At 60.8% G+C, this 21788-nt stretch overlaps 1 protein-coding gene across 1 annotated transcript in view; it reads left to right on the forward strand.

Moving 5' to 3' along the window:
• Window positions 1–21788, forward strand: part of adcy3a (adenylate cyclase 3a) — a 179537-nt gene that overhangs the window by 106647 nt on the left and 51102 nt on the right. Inside the window, exons 9-10 of the mRNA XM_073050086.1 lie at window positions 13496–13612; window positions 14972–15228. Coding sequence (XP_072906187.1) covers window positions 13496–13612; window positions 14972–15228 — 374 coding nt within the window. The remainder of the gene's footprint in view (window positions 1–13495; window positions 13613–14971; window positions 15229–21788) is intronic.

Here is a 21788-nt window from a genome sequence, read left to right on the forward strand (position 1 = left end):
TGTCCGTCACCCCCCACACCGTCCGTCACCCCCCACACACCGTCCGTCACCCCCCACACCCGTCCGTCACCCCGTCACCCCCCACACCGTCCGTCACCCCCCACACTGTCCGTCACCCCCCCACACTGTCCGTCACCCCCCCACACCGTCCGTCACCCCCCCACACTGTCCGTCACCCCCCACACCGTCCGTCACCCCCCACACTGTCCGTCACCCCCCACATCGTCCGTCACCCCCCACACCGTCCGTCACCCCCCACACACCGTCCGTCACCCCCCACACCGTCCGTCACCCCCCACACCGTCCGTCACCCCCCCACACCGTCCGTCACCCCCCACACCGTCCGTCACCCCCCCCACACCCGTCCGTCACCCCCCACACTGTCCGTCACCCCGTCCCCCCCCACACCGTCCGTCACCCCCCACACTGTCCGTCACCCCGTCACCCCCCACACTGTCCGTCACCCCCCCCACACCGTCCGTCACCCCCCACACTGTCCGTCACCCCGTCACCCCCCCACACTGTCCGTCACCCCCCACACTGTCCGTCACCCCCCCACACCGTCCGTCACCCCCCCCACACTGTCCGTCACCCCCCCGTCACCCCCCACACTGTCCGTCACCCCCCACACCCCGTCACCCCGTCACCCCCCACACCGTCCGTCACCCCCCCACACCGTCCGTCACCCCCCGTCACCCCCCCACACCGTCCGTCACCCCCCACACACCGTCCGTCACCCCCCCCACACTGTCCGTCACCCCGTCACCCCCCACACGGTCCCCGTCACCCCCCACACCGTCCGTCACCCCCCACACTGTCCGTCACCCCGTCACCCCCCACACTGTCCGTCACCCCGTCACCCCCCACACCGTCCGTCACCCCCCCCACACCGTCCGTCACCCCCCACACCGTCCGTCACACCCCGTCACCCCCCACACCGTCCGTCACCCCCCACACCGTCCGTCACCCCCCACACCTGTCCGTCACCCCCCCACACCTGTCCGTCACCCCCCACACCGTCCGTCACCCCCCCACACTGTCCGTCACCCCCCACACCGTCCGTCACCCCCCCACACTGTCCGTCACCCCCCACATCCGTCCGTCACCCCCCACACCGTCCGTCACCCCCACACACCGTCCGTCACCCCCCACACGTCCGTCACCCCCCACACCGTCCGTCACCCCCCCACACCGTCCGTCACCCCCCCACACCGTCCGTCACCCCCCCCCACACCGTCCGTCACCCCCCCCACACTGTCCGTCACCCCGTCACCCCCCACACCGTCCGTCACCCCCCCACACTGTCCGTCACCCCGTCACCCCCCCACACTGTCCGTCACCCCCCCACACCGTCCGTCACCCCCCCACACTGTCCGTCACCCCGTCACCCCCCCACACTGTCCGTCACCCCCCCACACTGTCCGTCACCCCCCACCACTGTCCGTCACCCCGTCACCCCCCACACTGTCCGTCACCACCCCCACACCGTCCGTCACCCCCCCACACCGTCCATCACCCCCACACTGTCCGTCACCCCCCACACCGTCCGTCACCCCGTCACCACCCACACCGTCCGTCACCCCCCCACACTGTCCGTCACCCCCCCACACCGTCCGTCACCCCCGTCACCCCCCACACCGTCCGTCACCCCCCACACCGTCCGTCACCCCCCACACTGTCCGTCACCCCCGTCACCCCCCCCCCACACGTCCGTCACCCCGCACACCGTCCGTCACCCCCCACACTGTCCGTCACCCCCCACACCGTCCGTCACCCCGTCACACCGTCCGTCACCCCCCCCCACACCGTCCGTCACCCCCCACACTGTCCGTCACCCCGTCACCCCCCACACCGTCCGTCACCCCCCCACACCGTCCGTCACCCCCCACAGTCCGTCCGTCACCCCGTCACACCGTCCGTCACCCCCCACACTGTCCGTCACCCCCCGTCCACCGTCACCCCGTCACCCCCCCACACCGTCCGTCACCCCCCCACATCGTCCGTCACCCCGTCACACTGTCCGTCACCCCCCCACACCGTCCGTCACCCCCCCACACCGTCCGTCACCCCCCCACACCGTCCGTCACCCCCCCACACTGTCCGTCACCCCCCACACCGTCCGTCACCCCCCCACACTGTCCGTCACCCCCCCCACACCGTCCGTCACCCCCCACACCGTCCGTCACCCCCCCACACCGTCCGTCACCCCGTCACACCGTCCGTCACCCCCCACACCGTCCGTCACCCCCCCACACCGTCCGTCACCCCCCCACACTGTCCGTCACCCCCGTCACACCGTCCGTCACCCCGTCACCCCCCCACACCGTCCGTCACCCCCCCCACACCGTCCGTCACCCCCCGTCACCCCCCACACCGTCCGTCACCCCCCACACCGTCCGTCACCCCCCCACACTGTCCGTCACCCCCCCACACTGTCCGTCACCCCCCACACTGTCCGTCCCTCCCCCCCCACACTGTCCGTCACCCCCCACACTGTCCGTCACCCCCCAACACTGTCCGTCACCCCGTCACCCCCACACTGTCCCACCGTCCGTCACCCCCCCACACCGTCCGTCACCCCCCCACACCGTCCGTCACCCCGTCACCCCCACACGTCCGTCACCCCCCCACACCGTCCGTCACCCCCCACACCGTCCGTCACCCCCCACACTGTCCGTCACCCCCCACACCATCCGTCACCACCGTCACCACCCCACACCGTCCGTCACCCCCCCACACTGTCCGTCACCCCCCCACACCGTCCGTCACCCCCCGTCACCCCCCCACACCGTCCGTCACCCCCCACACCGTCCGTCACCCCCCCACACCGTCCGTCACCCCGTCACACCGTCCGTCACCCCCACACCTGTCCGTCACCCCGTCACACCGTCCGTCACCCCCCACACCGTCCGTCACCCCCCCACATCGTCCGTCACCCCGTCACACTGTCCGTCACCCCCCACACCGTCCGTCACCCCCCACACTGTCCGTCACCCCCCACACCGTCCGTCACCCCCACACTGTCCGTCACCCCCCCACACCGTCCGTCACCCCCCCACACCGTCCGTCACCCCGTCACCCCCACACCGTCCGTCACCCCCCACACTGTCCGTCACCCCCCCACACCGTCCGTCACCCCCCACACTGTCCGTCACCCCCCACACCGTCCGTCACCCCCCACACCGTCCGTCACCCCCCCACACCGTCCGTCACCCCCCCACACTGTCCGTCACCCCCCACACCGTCCGTCACCCCCCACACTGTCCGTCACCCCCCCACACCGTCCGTCACCCCCCCCACACCGTCCGTCACCCCCCACACACCGTCCGTCACCCCCCCCACACTGTCCGTCACCCCCCACACCGTCCGTCACCCCCCACACTGTCCGTCACCCCCCACACCGTCCGTCACCCCGTCACCACCCACACCGTCCGTCACCCCCCCACACTGTCCGTCACCCCGTCACCCCCCACACCTGTCCGTCACCCCCCACACCGTCCGTCACCCCCCCACACACCGTCCGTCACCCCCACACCGTCCGTCACCCCGTCACCCCCCCACACCGTCCGTCACCCCCCCACACGGTCCGTCACCCCCCCCACACTGTCCGTCACCCCCCACACCGTCCGTCACCCCCCCCACACTGTCCGTCACCCCCCACACCGTCCGTCACCCCCCACACTGTCCGTCACCCCCCACATCGTCCGTCACCCCCCACACCGTCCGTCACCCCCCACACACCGTCCGTCACCCCCCCACACCGTCCGTCACCCCCCACACCGTCCGTCACCCCCCCACACCGTCCGTCACCCCCCACACCGTCCGTCACCCCCCCACACCGTCCGTCACCCCCCCACACTGTCCGTCACCCCGTCCCCGTCACCCCCCACACCGTCCGTCACCCCCCACACTGTCCGTCACCCCGTCACCCCCCCCACACTGTCCGTCACCCCCCCCACAACCGTCCGTCACCCCCCCACACTGTCCGTCACCCCGTCACCCCCCCACACTGTCCGTCACCCCCCACACTGTCCGTCACCCCGTCACCCCCCACACTGTCCGTCACCACCCACACCGTCCGTCACCCCCCACACCGTCCATCACCCCCCACACTGTCCGTCACCCCCCACACCGTCCGTCACCCCGTCACCCCCCACACCGTCCGTCACCCCCCCACACTGTCCGTCACCCCCCCACACCGTCCGTCACCCCGTCACCCCCACACCGTCCGTCACCCCCCACACCGTCCGTCACCCCCCCACACTGTCCGTCACCCCGTCACCCCCCACACCGTCCGTCACCCCCGTCACACCGTCCCGTCACCCCCCCCACACTGTCCGTCACCCCCCCACACCGTCCGTCACCCCGTCACACCGTCCGTCACCCCCCACACCGTCCGTCACCCCCCACACGTCCGTCACCCGTCACCCCCCACACACGTCCGTCACCCCCCCACACCGTCCGTCACCCCCCGTCACACCGTCCGTCACCCCCCCACACTGTCCGTCACCCGTCACACCGTCCGTCACCCCCCCACACCGTCCGTCACCCCCCCCACATCGTCCGTCACCCCCCCACACCTGTCCGTCACCCCCCACACTGTCCGTCACCCCGTCACACTGTCCGTCACCCCCGTCACACCGTCCGTCACCCCCCACACTGTCCGTCACCCCGTCACACACCGTCCGTCACCCCCCCACACCGTCCGTCACCCCCCACACTCGTCCGTCACCCCCCCCACACCGTCCGTCACCCCCCCCACACTGTCCGTCACCCCCCCACACCGTCCGTCACCCCCCACACACCTGTCCGTCACCCCCGTCACACCGTCCGTCACCCCCCCACACCGTCCGTCACCCCCCCACACGTCCGTCACCCCCACCCGTCACACCTGTCCGTCACCCCCCGTCACAACTGTCCGTCACCCCCCCACATCGTCCGTCACCCCCCCACACTGTCCGTCACCCCCCACACTGTCCGTCACCCCGTCACACTGTCCGTCACCCCCGTCACACCGTCCGTCACCCCCCACACTGTCCGTCACCCCCCACACCGTCCGTCACCCCCCACACTGTCCGTCACCCCGTCACACCGTCCGTCACCCCCCCACACCGTCCGTCACCCGTCCCCCCACATCGTCCGTCACCCCCCACACGTCCGTCACCCCCCCCACACCGTCCGTCACCCCCCCACATCGTCCGTCACCCCCCCACACTGTCCGTCACCCCCCACACTGTCCGTCACCCCCGTCACACTGTCCGTCACCCCGTCACACCGTCCGTCACCCCCCACACTGTCCGTCACCCGTCACACCGTCCGTCACCCCCCCACACCGTCCGTCACCCCCCCACATCGTCCGTCACCCCCCCACACTGTCCGTCACCCCCCACACTGTCCGTCACCCCCACACCGTCCGTCACCCCCACCACACACCGTCCGTCACCCCCCACACTGTCCGTCACCCCCACACCGTCCGTCACCCCCCACACTGTCCGTCACCCCCCCACACCGTCCGTCACCCCCCACACCGTCCGTCACCCCCCCACACCGTCCGTCACCCCCCCACACCGTCCGTCACCCCCCACACTGTCCGTCACCCCCCCACACCGTCCGTCACCCCGTCACACCGTCCGTCACCCCCCACACCGTCCGTCACCCCCCCCACAACCCTCCCGTCACCCCGTCACACCGTCCGTCACCCCCCACACCGTCCGTCACCCCCCACACCGTCCGTCACCCCCCACACTGTCCGTCACCCCCCACACCGTCCGTCACCCCGTCACACCCACACCGTCCGTCACCCCCCCACACTGTCCGTCACCCCCCCACACCGTCCGTCACCCCCCGTCCACCCCCCACACCGTCCGTCACCCCCCCACACTGTCCGTCACCCCCCCACACCGTCCGTCACCCCCACACCGTCCGTCACCCCCCACACCGTCCGTCACCCCGTCACACCGTCCGTCACCCCCCCACACTGTCCGTCACCCCGTCACACCGTCCGTCACCCCCCCACACCGTCCGTCACCCCCACCCGTCACCCCCCACACCGTCCGTCACCCCCCCACACTGTCCGTCACCCCGTCACACCGTCCGTCACCCCCCCACACCGTCCGTCACCCCCCACAACGTCCGTCACCCCGTCACACTGTCCGTCACCCCCCACACCGTCCGTCACCCCCCACACTGTCCGTCACCCCCCACACCGTCCGTCACCCCCCACACTGTCCGTCACCCCCCGCACCACACGTCCGTCACCCCCCACACCGTCCGTCACCCCCCGTCACCCCCCACACGTCCGTCACCCCCCCCACACTGTCCGTCACCCCCCCACACCGTCCGTCACCCCCCACACTGTCCGTCACCCCCCACACCGTCCGTCACCCCCCACACCGTCCGTCACCCCCCCACACGTCCGTCCCCGTCACCCCCCACACGTCCGTCACCCCCCACACTGTCCGTCCACCCCGTCACCCCCCCACACTGTCCGTCACCCCCCACACCGTCCGTCACCCCCCACACCGTCCGTCACCCCCCCCACACCGTCCGTCACCCCCCACACCGTCCGTCACCCCCCCACACCGTCCGTCACCCCCCACACCGTCCGTCACCCCCCACACCTGTCCGTCACCCCCACACCGTCCGTCACCCCCCACACCGTCCGTCACCCCCCCCACACTGTCCGTCACCCCCCACACGTCCGTCCCGTCACCCCGTCCACACCCCCCACACCGTCCGTCACCCCCGTCACCCCCACACGTCCGTCACCCCCCACACCGTCCGTCACCCCCCACACTGTCCCGTCACCCCCCACACCGTCCGTCACCCCCCCACACTGTCCGTCACCCCCGTCACACCGTCCGTCACCCCCCCACACTGTCCGTCACCCCCCCCACACCGTCCCGTCACCCCCGTCACACCGTCCGTCACCCCGTCACACCGTCCGTCACCCCCCCACTGTCCGTCACCCCCCGTCACACCGTCCGTCACCCCCCCACACCGTCCGTCACCCCCCACACTGTCCGTCACCCCCCCCACACCGTCCGTCACCCCCCACACTGTCCGTCACCCCCCCACACCGTCCGTCACCCCCCCACACTGTCCGTCACCCCCGTCACACCGTCCGTCACCCCCCCACACTGTCCGTCACCCCCCACACCGTCCGTCACCACCCACACTGTCCGTCACCCCCCCCCACACCGTCCGTCACCCCCACACCGTCCGTCACCCCGTCACCCCCACACCGTCCGTCACCCCCCCCACACTGTCCGTCACCCCCCACACCCGTCCGTCACCCCCCACACTGTCCGTCACCCCCCCACACCGTCCGTCACCCCCCCACACCGTCCATCACCCCCCCACACCGTCCGTCACCCCGTCACCCCCCACACCGTCCGTCACCCCCCACACTGTCCGTCACCCCGTCACCCCCCACACTGTCCGTCACCCCCACACCGTCCGTCACCCCCCCACACCGTCCGTCACCCCCCCACACCGTCCGTCACCCCCCACACCGTCCGTCACCCCCCCACACCGTCCGTCACCCCCCACACTGTCCGTCACCCCCCCACACCGTCCGTCACCCCCCGCACTGTCCGTCACCCCCCCACACCGTCCGTCACCCCCCACACTGTCCGTCACCCCCCACACTGTCCGTCACCTCGTCACCCCCCACACCGTCCGTCACCCCCCACACTGTCCGTCACCCCCCACACTGTCCGTCACCCCCCACACCGTCCGTCACCCCCCACACCGTCCGTCACCCCCCACACTGTCCGTCACCCCCCCACACCGTCCGTCACCCCCCACACTGTCCGTCACCCCCCACACCGTCCGTCACCCCCCCACACTGTCCGTCACCCCCCACACCGTCCGTCACCCCGTCACCCCCCCCACACCGTCCGTCACCCCCCCACACTGTCCGTCACCCCCCCCCACACTGTCCGTCACCCCCCACACTGTCCGTCACCCCCCACACCGTCCGTCACCCCCCACACACCGTCCGTCACCCCCCACACCGTCCGTCACCCCGTCACCCCCCACACCGTCCGTCACCCCCCCACACCGTCCGTCACCCCCCACACTGTCCGTCACCCCCCCACACTGTCCGTCACCCCCCACACCGTCCGTCACCCCCCCACACTGTCCGTCACCCCCCACACCGTCCGTCACCCCCCACACCGTCCGTCACCCCCCACACTGTCCGTCACCCTGTCACCCCCCCACACCGTCCGTCACCCCGTCACACCGTCCGTCACCCCCCACACTGTCCGTCACCCCCCACACCGTCCGTCACCCCGTCACACCGTCCGTCACCCCCCCACACTGTCCGTCACCCCCCCACACCGTCCGTCACCCCCCCACACTGTCCGTCACCCCGTCACCCCCCCCCACACCGTCCGTCACCCCCCACACCGTCCGTCACCCCGTCACCCCCCCACACCGTCCGTCACCCCCCCACACTGTCCGTCACCCCCCACACCGTCCGTCACCCCCCGTCACACCGTCCGTCACCCCCCACACTGTCCGTCACCCCCCCCACACTGTCCGTCACCCCGTCACACCGTCCGTCACCCCCCACACTGTCCGTCACCCCCCACACTGTCCGTCACCCCGTCACCCCCCACACACCGTCCGTCACCCCCCACACCGTCCGTCACCCCGTCACCCCCCACACCGTCCGTCACCCCCCACACCGTCCGTCACCCCCCACACCGTCCGTCACCCCGTCACACCGTCCGTCACCCCCCACACTGTCCGTCACCCCCGTCACACCGTCCGTCACCCCCCCCACACCGTCCGTCACCCCCCCACATCGTCCGTCACCCCGTCACACTGTCCGTCACCCCCCCACACCGTCCGTCACCCCCCCACACCGTCCGTCACCCCCCCACACCGTCCGTCACCCCCCACACCGTCCGTCACCCCCCACACTGTCCGTCACCCCCCACACCGTCCGTCACCCCCCACACCGTCCCCCGTCACCCCCCCACACCGTCCGTCACCCCCCCACACCGTCCGTCACCCCCCCCACACCGTCCGTCACCCCCCACACCGTCCGTCACCCCCCACACTGTCCGTCACCCCCCCACCACCGTCCGTCACCCCGTCACACCGTCCGTCACCCCCCCACACCGTCCGTCACCCCCCCCACACCGTCCGTCACCCCGTCACACCGTCCGTCACCCCCCCACACCGTCCGTCACCCCCCACACCGTCCGTCACCCCCCCACACTGTCCGTCACCCCCCACACCGTCCGTCACCCCCCACACTGTCCGTCACCCCGTCACCACCCACACCGTCCGTCACCCCGTCACCACCCACACCGTCCGTCACCCCCCCACACCGTCCGTCACCCCGTCACCACCCACACCGTCCCGTCACCCCCCCCACACTGTCCGTCACCCCCCCACACCGTCCGTCACCCCGTCACCCCCCACACCGTCCGTCACCCCCCCCACACCGTCCGTCACCCCCCCACACCGTCCGTCACCCCGTCACACCGTCCGTCACCCCCGTCACACCGTCCGTCACCCCCCCACACCGTCCGTCACCCCCCCACATCGTCCGTCACCCCCCGTCACACTGTCCGTCACCCCCCACACCGTCCGTCACCCCCCACACTGTCCGTCACCCCCCACACCGTCCGTCACCCCCCCACACTGTCCGTCACCCCCCCACACCGTCCGTCACCCCCCACACCGTCCGTCACCCCGTCACCCCCACACCGTCCGTCACCCCCCCACACTGTCCGTCACCCCCCACACCGTCCGTCACCCCCCACACTGTCCGTCACCCCCCACACCGTCCGTCACCCCCCCACACCGTCCATCACCCCCCCACACCGTCCGTCACCCCGTCACCCCCCACACCGTCCGTCACCCCCCACACTGTCCGTCACCCCGTCACCCCCCACACTGTCCGTCACCCCCCACACCGTCCGTCACCCCCCCCACACCGTCCGTCACCCCCCACACCGTCCGTCACCCCCCCCACACCGTCCGTCACCCCCCACACTGTCCGTCACCCCCCACACCGTCCGTCACCCCCCACACCGTCCGTCACCCCCCACACCGTCCGTCACCCCCCACACTGTCCGTCACCCCCCACACCGTCCGTCACCCCCCACACTGTCCGTCACCCCCCCACACTGTCCGTCACCTCGTCACCCCCCACACCGTCCGTCACCCCCCACACTGTCCGTCACCCCCCACACTGTCCGTCACCCCCCACACCGTCCGTCACCCCCCCCACACCGTCCGTCACCCCCCACACTGTCCGTCACCCCCCCACACCGTCCGTCACCCCCCACACTGTCCGTCACCCCCCCCACACTGTCCGTCACCCCCCACACCGTCCGTCACCCCGTCACACCGTCCGTCACCCCCCCACACCGTCCGTCACCCCCCCACACCGTCCGTCACCCCCGTCACCCCCCCACACTGTCCGTCACCCCCCACACTGTCCGTCACCCCCCCACACCGTCCGTCACCCCCCCACACTGTCCGTCACCCCCCCACACTGTCCGTCACCCCGTCACCCCCCCCACACCGTCCGTCACCCCCCACACTGTCCGTCACCCCCCCACACCGTCCGTCACCCCCCCACACCGTCCGTCCACCCCGTCACCCCCCACACCGTCCGTCACCCCCCACACCGTCCGTCACCCCCCCACACCGTCCGTCACCCCCCACACCGTCCGTCACCCCCCACACTGTCCGTCACCCCCCCCACACTGTCCGTCACCCCCGTCACCCCCCCACACCGTCCGTCACCCCCCCACACCGTCCGTCACCCCCCACACCGTCCGTCCGTCACCCCCCCGTCACCCCCCCCCCACACCGTCCGTCACCCCCCACACCGTCCGTCACCCCCCCACACTGTCCGTCACCCCCCCCACACTGTCCGTCACCCCGTCACCCCCCCACACCGTCCGTCACCCCCCCCACACCGTCCGTCACCCCCCACACTGTCCGTCACCCCCCCACACTGTCCGTCACCCCGTCACCCCCCACACTGTCCGTCACCCCCCCACACCGTCCGTCACCCCCCACACCGTCCGTCACCCCGTCACCCCCACACCGTCCGTCACCCCCCCCACACTGTCCGTCACCCCCCCACACCGTCCGTCACCCCCCACACTGTCCGTCACCCCCCACACCGTCCGTCACCCCCCACACCGTCCATCACCCCCCCCACACCGTCCGTCACCCCCCCCACACTGTCCGTCACCCCGTCACCCCCCCACACTGTCCGTCACCCCCCACACCGTCCGTCACCCCCCCCACACCGTCCGTCACCCCCCCCCACACCGTCCGTCACCCCCCACACTGTCTGTCACCCCCCACACTGTCCGTCACCCCCCCACACTGTCCGTCACCCCGTCACCCCCCACACTGTCTGTCACCCCGTCACCCCCCCCACACTGTCCGTCACCCCCCCACACCGTCCGTCACCCCGTCACCCCCCCCACACTGTCCGTCACCCCCCACACTGTCCGTCACCCCCCCACACCGTCCGTCACCCCCCCACACTGTCCGTCACCCCCCCCACACTGTCCGTCACCCCCGTCACCACCCACACCGTCCGTCACCCCCACACTGTCCGTCACCCCCCACACCGTCCGTCACCCCCCCACACTGTCCGTCACCCCCCCCACACCGTCCGTCACCCCCCCCACACTGTCCGTCACCCCCCCACACCGTCCGTCACCCCCCCCACACCGTCCGTCACCCCCCCACACCATCCGTCACCCCCGTCACACCGTCCGTCACCCCCCCACATCGTCCGTCACCCCCCCACATCGTCCGTCACCCCCCCACACTGTCCGTCACCCCCCACACTGTCCGTCACCCCCCCACACCGTCCGTCACCCCCGTCACACCGTCCGTCACCCCCCACACTGTCCGTCACCCCCCCACACTGTCCGTCACCCCGTCACACCGTCCGTCACCCCCCCACACCGTCCGTCACCCCCCACACTGTCCGTCACCCCGTCACACTGTCCGTCACCCCCCCCACACCGTCCGTCACCCCCCACACCGTCCGTCACCCCCGTCACCCCCCCACACCGTCCGTCACCCCCCCCCACACCGTCCGTCACCCCCGTCACCCCCCCCACACCGTCCGTCACCCCCCCACACTGTCCGTCACCCCCCCACACCGTCCGTCACCCCCCCCACACCGTCCCGTCACCCCCCCACACTGTCCGTCACCCCCCACACCGTCCGTCACCCCGTCACACCGTCCGTCACCCCGTCACCCCCCACACCGTCCGTCACCCCCCCCACACCGTCCGTCACCCCCCACACCGTCCGTCACCCCCCCCACACCGTCCGTCACACCCCACCACCGTCCGTCACCCCCCCACACCGTCCGTCACCCCCCCCACACTGTCCGTCACCCCCCACACCGTCCGTCACCCCCCACACGTCCGTCACACCCCACACCGTCCGTCACCCCCCCCACACCGTCCGTCACCCCCCCCACACTGTCCGTCACCCCCCCACACCGTCCGTCACCCCCCCCACACCGTCCGTCACCCCCCCGTCACCCCGTCCGTCACCCCCCACACTGTCCGTCACCCCCCACACTGTCCGTCACCCCCCACACCGTCCGTCACCCCCCACACTGTCCGTCACCCCCCCACACCGTCCGTCACCCCGTCACCCCCCCCACACTGTCCGTCACCCCCCACACTGTCCGTCACCCCCCCCACACTGTCCGTCACCCCCCCACACTGTCCGTCACCCCCGTCACCCCCCCACACCGTCCGTCACCCCCCACACTGTCCGTCACCCCCCGTCACCCCCCCACACTGTCCGTCACCCCCCACACCGTCCGTCACCCCCCACACTGTCCGTCACCCCGTCACCCCCCCCACACTGTCCGTCACCCCCCCACACTGTTCGTCACCCCCGTCACCCCCCCACACTGTCCGTCACCCCCCACACTGTCCGTCACCCCGTCACCCCCCCACACTGTCCGTCACCCCCCACACTCTCCGTCACCCCCCCACACCGTCCGTCACCCCCCACACTGTCCGTCACCCCCCCACACCGTCCGTCACCCCGTCACCCCCCCACACTGTCCGTCACCCCCCACACCGCCGTCCACCCCCCCCCACACCGTCCGTCACCCCCCCACACTGTCCGTCACCCCGTCACACCGTCCGTCACCCCGTCACCCCCCCACACCGTCCGTCACCCCCCCACACCGTCCGTCACCCCCCCACACTGTCCGTCACCCCCCCACACCGTCCGTCACCCCGTCACACCCGTCCGTCACCCCCGTCACCCCCCACACCGTCCGTCACCCCCCGTCACACCGTCCGTCACACCCCCCACACCGTCCGTCACCCCCCACACCGTCCGTCACCCCGTCACACCGTCCGTCACCCCCCCACACCGTCCGTCACCCCCCCCACACCGTCCGTCACCCCCCCCCCTCACTCTGAGTCTCCCTTCCTCTCACTTAGTGCTATCTGTGTTTCAGATCTTTCCGTCAAAGCTGGTGGTGTTCTCCACGTGGATTGATCGGACCCGCTGGGCACGAAACACGTGTGCCATCACAGCCGCCCTCATCCTCACCCTGGCATACACTGTTGACATGGTGAGTGCACACACTCACACTCACACTCACACTCATTGACTCCTGCACACTCACACAGACTTATACCTACACACTCTCACACGACTTCTGCACACTCACACATATGTGTACCTAGACACTCACACACACACTCGCTCATTTAGACTCACACACACTCACACACATTGACTCCTGCACACTCACACATCCGTGTACCTGCACACACACACGACTTCTGCACACTCACGTACGTGTACCTACCCACTCACACACGACTTCTGCACGCTCACACATACATGTACCTACACACTCACACACACTCACTCATTCAGACTCACACACACTCACACAAACGTGTACCTACACACTCATACATTGATATACCCGCACACCTACTCCTGTGCAGCCATGATCAAGGTTGTGGCCAGGGTTGCAGTTTGCGTCAGGATTGGTGCTGAGTTTGGGGGTGAGGTTTTGGTCATGATTAGAGTCTGAATTTTGGTCATTTGTACATGGGGCACAGGTGACAGTGAGTTGGGGTTATGGTTCTGATGGGGTCAGGGGTCAGTGCTGAGTTTAGGTCTGTTGTAAAAGGGACAGAGGTGATGTTGAGTAAGGGTTATGGCTATGATGGGGTCGGGGGCTGGCTACTGGGTTGCGGTCATGATTAGAGTCTGGGTTTGGGGCAGGTTGTGTAAGGGACAGAGGTGATGTTGAGTAAGGGTTATGGCTCTGATGGGGTCGGGGGCTGGCTACTGGGTTGCGGTCATGATTAGAGTCTGGGTTTGGGGCAGGTTGTGTAAGGGACAGAGGTGATGGTAGGTTTGGTTCAGGTTCGGATTAGGGTCTGAATGTCCCAGGAATGGAGGAGAGGGTGAGTTGGGTTCTGAGTGAGCCTGGTCTGGGTGGTCTGAAAACACCATAGGTGGGGCTCTCAGTTACGTTTCAGCTGCATGACCTGGGTTGTGGCACAGGCCAGGCCCCTCGTGGTTACGGATCATCTGTTGCGTCCACTGAGGAGTCCCGTTAGAGCTGCTGGATTCCATCCATGTTTGGGGACTGGTAAGACAAGCTGGAATGCATTCATCTGCAACTGCTCTTGCGTGAGATGGGGAACTGTTGCGGGCTTGTTCTTGCAGAAACATGGCTCCAAGACAACGTCCATGCACAATCAATCTACAGGCCAGGACACTTCGGGACTAGGGCTAAACGATCTTTATGATTTTCTGCACCCATGACTATGTGTTCTATATGTGTTATGCATGATAGTTGACCTTGTATTTTGCACCTTGGCCCCAGAGGAACGCTGTTTATTTTGACTGTGTTCATATGTATGGCTGAATGACAATTTAACTTGAACTTGCATGTTTTCTCTCCCAGTTCATCTGCCTGCAGAGTTCTGGGACTCCACCCTACAGGAACATCAGCCAGCTTCACCGTAGCTGTGTAAAGGATCCCAAGTATTACAGTAGCCTCTGCGTGCTCCTCCTGATCGGGATTACCATGCTAGTGCAAGCCAGCCACATGGTGAAGTCCTCCCTGATGCTTGTGGCGGGTGGGACCTACACCCTACTCAGCCTCCTGGTCTGGAGGGACATCTTTGAAGACTACGACCGAGAACGCTTCCAGCATTCCCAGTAAGTGACTTTAGAGCAGGGGGGGTGTGTGTGTACAGGATTGATGAACTTCCTCAGTTGGGGCAGCATCTTACTTGATGCCTCTTACACCTTAGCTGTTTAGGGCAGCAATGAAGTTCTCTATTTCCAGCAGTGGTCAGAGCTTCTTTCATTGTGCCAGTATCTTCCTCTCAGTTTTCACTACTGTCAGTCATGCAAGTCCCAGGTGTAGGCTCAGGAATACATCGTCATCAGATATAGAAGGATTCTTCATTGCTGATTCAGTAGCAATTTTGATTGACCAGCCAGGGTTGTTAGCTCTGAGCAGAACTCCCGAACCCAGAGGACTGGTGGACCACTCTTAGTCTGTCCCCTATCCTTTGACCTGTTTGGCATTGGTAACCCTACTAAGAGCCAAAACATAAAGTCCTGACTCCAGCCAGCATAACTGTCTGGTTCATTGAGGCATGTAAGCCTCCAAATCATAACAAGATTGGTCCTTGGCTGCAAGAGGTGGACAATTCTAGGTCTAGTTTCAGAAACGTAGAAAACCTACAGCACAATACAGGCCCTTTGGCCCACAATGCTGTGCCGAACATGTACGTACTTTAGAAATTACCCAGGGTGACCCATAGCCAAAGTTCCTTCTAATTTTTAGTAGTTAGTGTGCGTAAAAATCTTATGTTGTGCAATTTTATTTTCCTGTGACAAAAGTATGTGTGCTCTGAATGCACACCTGGCACAGTTTATGTCGGTTTACAAAATATTTGACATAAAATGGCACAGAATAACAACAAAATAACATACACAGTTAAGTCACACAGTTATTTGTTCTCTCTCCTGTCTTTGGCATTTACCCATTCTTTGTAAACTCTATCTAGACCAATAGAACTTCTATCCAATTGATAGCTTTTGATTCTCACCTTTCTTCTAAATGAACACAAAGACTATTTATAAAAGTCAACAGCGAACTTGTATCTACTGTGACGTTTCAGTGTAGCAGTTTCTACTATTTTGTTAAGCCATTCAACTTTAAACAAATTAGCAGTTCTTTTGCGCTTCACGCCCTTCGCTTCTTTTGACTTCGACATAGTGAATCAATATTTTTTTCAATAAAAAATTAGTAAGCTATCTACAGGATTTGAAACAGATCTTTGTAAACTTTACGATATGAACACTGTCTGCCAAACATGGCTGCCGCCGCAATGCAGCTGTACAAATCAGAACAGGAAAGGTGAGGTGACGTAAATTAGCTCTCCATTTTTCTAAGGTCCATGTATCTATCCAGGTTTCTCCTAAAAGATCCTATTGTATCCACCTCCACCACCGTTGCCAGCAGCCCATTCCACGCACTCAACACTCGCTGCAAAAAAAAACTTACCCTTGACACTTCCTCTGTACCTACTTCCAAGCACCTTAAAACTGTACCCTCTCGTGTTAGCCATTCTAGCCCTGGGAAAAATCCTCCTACTATCCACACAATCAGTGGCTCTCATCATCTTATACACCTCTATCAGGTCACCTCTCATCCTACGCTGCTCCAAGGAGAAAAGGCCGAGTTCCCTCAACTTCTTCTCCTAAGGCATGCTCCCCAATCCAGGCAACATCCTTGTGAATCTCCTCTGCATCCTTCCTATGGTTTCCACATCCTTCCTGTAGTGAGGTGACCAGAACCGAGCACATTACTCCAAGTGAGGTCTGAGCTGCAACATTACCTCTCGGCTCTTAAACTCAATCCTACGATTGATGAAGGCCAATGCACCATATGCCTTCTTAATCACAGTGTCAACCTACGCAGTAGCTTTGAGTGTCCTATGGACTCAGACCCCAAGATCCCTCTGGTCCTCCACACTGCCAAGAGTCTTACCATTAATACTAAATTCTGCCATCATATTTGACCTACCAAAATGAACCACCTCACACTTATCTGGGTTGAACTCCATCTGCCACTTCTTAGCCCAATTTTGCATCCTATCGATGTCCCGCTGTAACCTCTGACAGCCCTCCACACTATCCACAACGCCCCCAACCTTTGTGTCATCAGCAAATTTACTAACCCAGTACTCCACTTCCTCACCCAGAACAGATCCCTGAGGCACACACTGGTCTCCAAGCTCCATGTAGAATATGACTCGTCTACAACCAGTGTTTGCCTTCTGTGGGCAAGCCAATTCTGAATCTACAAAGCAATGTCCCCTTGGATCCCATGCCTCCTTACTTTCTCAATAAGCTGTGCATGGGGTACCTTATCAAATGCCTTGCTGAAATCCATATACACTACATCTACTGCTCTACCTTCATCAATGTGTTTAGTCGCGTCCTCAAAAAATTCAATCACACTCTTAAGGCATGACATGCCTTTGACAAAGCCATGCTGACTATTCCTAATCATTTTATGCCTCTCGAAATGTTCATAAATCCTGCCTGTCAGGATCTTCTCCATCAACTTACCAACCACTGAAGTAAGACTCACTGGTCTATAATTTCCTGGGCTATCTCTACTCCCTTTCTTGAATAAGGGAACAACATCTGCAACCCTCCAAACCTCTGGAACCTCTCCAGTCCCCACTGATGATGCAAAGATCATTGCCAGAGGCTCAGCAATCTCCTCCCTCACCTCTCATAGTAGCCTGGGGTATATCTCATCCAGTCCCAGAGACTTATCCAACTTGATGCTTTTCAAAAGCTCCAACACATCCTTTTTCTTAATGTCTATATGCTCAAGCTTTTCAGTCCGCTGTAAGTCATCCATACAATCACCAAAATCCTTTTCTGTAGTGAATATTGAAGTATCTCTGCTATCTCCTCCGGTTCCATTCACACTTTTGCACTGTCACACTTGACTGGTCCTATTCTCTCACGAGAAGGGAATGAAAGGCAAGAAATATCAGTGTGGAGCATTTATGTGATACCAATTACCATTCAAGAATTTTAACACACTTGTGGAAAACGGCACAGGTAGAATAGGAAGTTTGGAATGTGAAAAATCTGGGACAAGGTGCTTGGAGGTAATTGATACAGAACAATGAGAGAGGTCTAGCAAGAGGATAATGTCACTTCCAGACATTGAGCTCCCAGAAGACAGGGTGCAGAACTGGTGTGTTACAGGAAAGCAGAGCTTATGTCAGGTACACAGAGCTTGGTGCATGGGAGTCACAAACTTGATAAAGCTTTTTGAAGATGTGACCAAGAGGACTGTTGAGGCTGGGGCAGTAGATGTTGTCTACATGGACTTCAACCAGAATATGGTACGCTGTTGCAGAAGATTAGAACACCTGGAGATCAGGGTGAGCTAGCATGTTGGATACAGAATTGGCTTGCTGGAAGGAGGCCGTGGCTGGAGAGTCGTTGTTCAGACTGTACCTCATGGAAGAGTGTAGGATTAACTGCCATCATCTACACTAACTGGCCACTTTACTGTGTACACCTGCTCGTTAATGCTACTCGATGCATACAAGCATGCAGACATGGTCGAGGTTCAGCTGTTGTTCAGACCAAGCATCAGGATGGGGAAGAAATGTGACCTACGTGACTTTGAATGTAGAATGATTGTTGGTGCCAGACAGGGTGGTTTGGGTATTTCAGAAACTGCTGATTGCCTGGGATTTTCACGACAGTCTCTAGACTGTTTACAGAGAGTGGTGTGAAAAACAGATAACTTCCAGGAAGTAGCAGTTCTGTGGGTGAAAATACCTTGCTGATGAAAGAGGTCTTAGGAGGATGGCCAGACTGATTCAAGTTGGAACTCAGAAACCAAACTTTACAACAGTGGTGTGCTGAAGGACCACTCTGGATGCACAACACATTGATCCTTAAAGTGGATGAGCGACAGCAGCAGAAGACCACAAACATACACTCAGTGGTCACCTTATTCAATGCAGGAGATACAAAATAATGTGGCCACTACATATATGTTAATGATTTCCATGAGAATATAGTGGTTAGAAAATCTCTGCAAGTCATCAGAACTCGAGATGTGGTGGACAGTGAGGATGGTTGTATAAAGTTACAACAGGAACAAGAATCAGAGGAAGATTGTCTAAGGTCACAACAGGATCTATTATTGGAGGAACATTGTCTGATGTTACAACGGGATCTAGAGTCTGATGAAGGTTATCTAAGGTAACAACAATATCTAGAATTCGAGAAAGATCGTATAAGATTACAACAGGATCAAGAAAATGAGGAAGGTTGTCTAAGGTTACAACAGGATAAAGAGTCTGATGAAAGCTGTCTGAGGTTTCAATAAGATCTAGGGTTCAAGGAAGGTCTTTTTTTTGTAATTTTTTTTATCGAAGTTCATCAAACAAACATTTCCATAAGATGTATTTCAGACATTGCATATATATATATATCATATAATCATATATATCACAAAATCTCCACAAAGTATTTATCTGGGGTATACACTTATAGAAAAGAGTGGAAAGAAAAAACAAGCAAAAGGAAAAAACTATGTACAAGTAGGGAGTGATTTTTTTTTACAACAGATTCATTGATTTGTGAGAATAAAATCAGGTCTATGAGGTGTTATGTAGTTAAACCATTTTTCCCAGTATGAATCAAATTGTTCCAGCTTATGATTAACACATGCTGTTATCTTCTCCATTTTGTAAATGTCCATTGTAATTTCCATCCATGTATTTAAAGTTGGGCTCTCCTGTGATAACCATTTCCTAGTAAGAGTCTTTTTACCAGCCACCAACAGTATATTCATTAAATATTTATCTCTTTTCAACCATTCTTGAGGTATATATCCAAAATATATGGTCTTACTCTCCAAGGGTATTTCACATTTAAAGAAGTCTTGTAGGGCATTGTGTATCCCCCTCCAATAGTTTTTGATAACAGGGCAGTCCCAAAAAATATGATAATGATTTGCATTTTGATTTCCACAATTTCTCCAACAAACAGGGAGGTTACTATCATAATGGGATTTCTGAGAGGGTGTAATAAAATATCTTATCAAGTTTTTCCATCCAAACTCCCTCTATTTCTGTGAATTTGTACACTTCCATTGATATCTCCATATTGTTCATTCTTCCTCAGATATAATTATCCCTCCTTCCTTCTGCCATTTTGTTTTAATGTATGAAGTCGAATGTGTTTTAAGATTTGACAGCCCCTTATACATGCTTGAAATGATTCTACTACCATTATCTGAATTATATGCTTTTCTAAAGAGCTCTATCAAGCATGTATTTGCCTTGGTTACATTTTTAAGCATCTTATTAACATATTGTCTCATCTGTAAATACCGATCTTGTTTTTCTAATAAGTGTTTCTCTTTAAGCATTTCAAAACTGAACAGTGTTCCTTCTTTCATTATGTTGCAAAGAACTGTTATTCCTTTAGCTGTCCAGTCCTTAGCATCCAATCTAGCATCCAATTTATTTGGTGTAAAATCAGAGTCATATGCACACCATTTAAGAATTGCAATATCTCCCTCTAGATTATATTCTTTTATAGTAGTTTTCCATATTTTAAGAGTCAATTTCACCCATGGGTTATCAATAGTATTTATGTACTTTTGCAGGTTGTTATCAGCCAAAATTGCTTGTATGGGGATGGGAAGTACCCGCTCCTCAATGTTTTTCCATTGAGAGTCATATGATAGGTTGCACCAACATATCACAGCTCTCAACTGTGCTGCAAAATAATAATCTCTAAGAGAAGGTAGGCCCCATTCCCCCCTTTGCCTTTGCTAATTGCAAAGTTTTGAGACGAACTCTGGGCCTTTTACCCTGCCAAATATACCTTGATAGCATCTTGTTCCATTCATTGAATTGATTTTGATTAATCTCTATTGGTAGGGTCTGAAAGAGATATAACAGTCTGGGCAGTATATTCATTTTAATAGACTCAATCCTTGAACTGAGACTGAAAAAAGGAATCAGGCTCCATCTTGCCACATCTTCCTTAATTTTTTTATATAAAGGCTGATAATTACATTCTGATAATTTTGCCAAATCTTTTGGCATAATGATGCCCAAATATTTGAAAGTCTCTGTGTGCCATGCCCAGGGGTATCGACTTTCAATTTCTCTTGGTGGGCTATAGTAATATGAAAGTAATTGGGTTTTATCTATGTTGATCTTGTATCCTGATAATTGACCATATTGTTCAAAGGATTGCATCAATTTAGGTAAAGAGTATGTTGGTTGCCCTAGACAGATCAAAATGTCATCCTCATAACAAGCCAATTTATGCTCTGTCCCCTTAATAGTAATTCCCTTGATATCTTCATTTTGTCTGATGTATTGAGCTAATGGTTCCAGATATAGCGCAAAGAGTAGCGGTGACCATGCACAACCCTGTCTCGTGCCCCTTTCTAGGGTAAGACTATTTGATAAATATCCATTGATTTTAATCCTAGAGGTGGGGTTGTCATATAGTGTCTGTATAGTTTTAATAATTGTGTCTTGGAAACCAAATCTATGTAAAACTCTGTAAAGAAAATTCCAATTAACCGAATCAAATGCTTTTTCAGCGTCCACGCTTATCACTATTGCTTCGATTTTATTTTTTTGTATATGATCCATAATGTGAAGTGTCCTTCGTATATTGTCTTGAGTCTGGCG

This window comes from Hemitrygon akajei, chromosome 7, assembly GCF_048418815.1.
Source record: "Hemitrygon akajei chromosome 7, sHemAka1.3, whole genome shotgun sequence".
In the NCBI taxonomy this organism is placed as follows: domain Eukaryota; kingdom Metazoa; phylum Chordata; class Chondrichthyes; order Myliobatiformes; family Dasyatidae; genus Hemitrygon; species Hemitrygon akajei.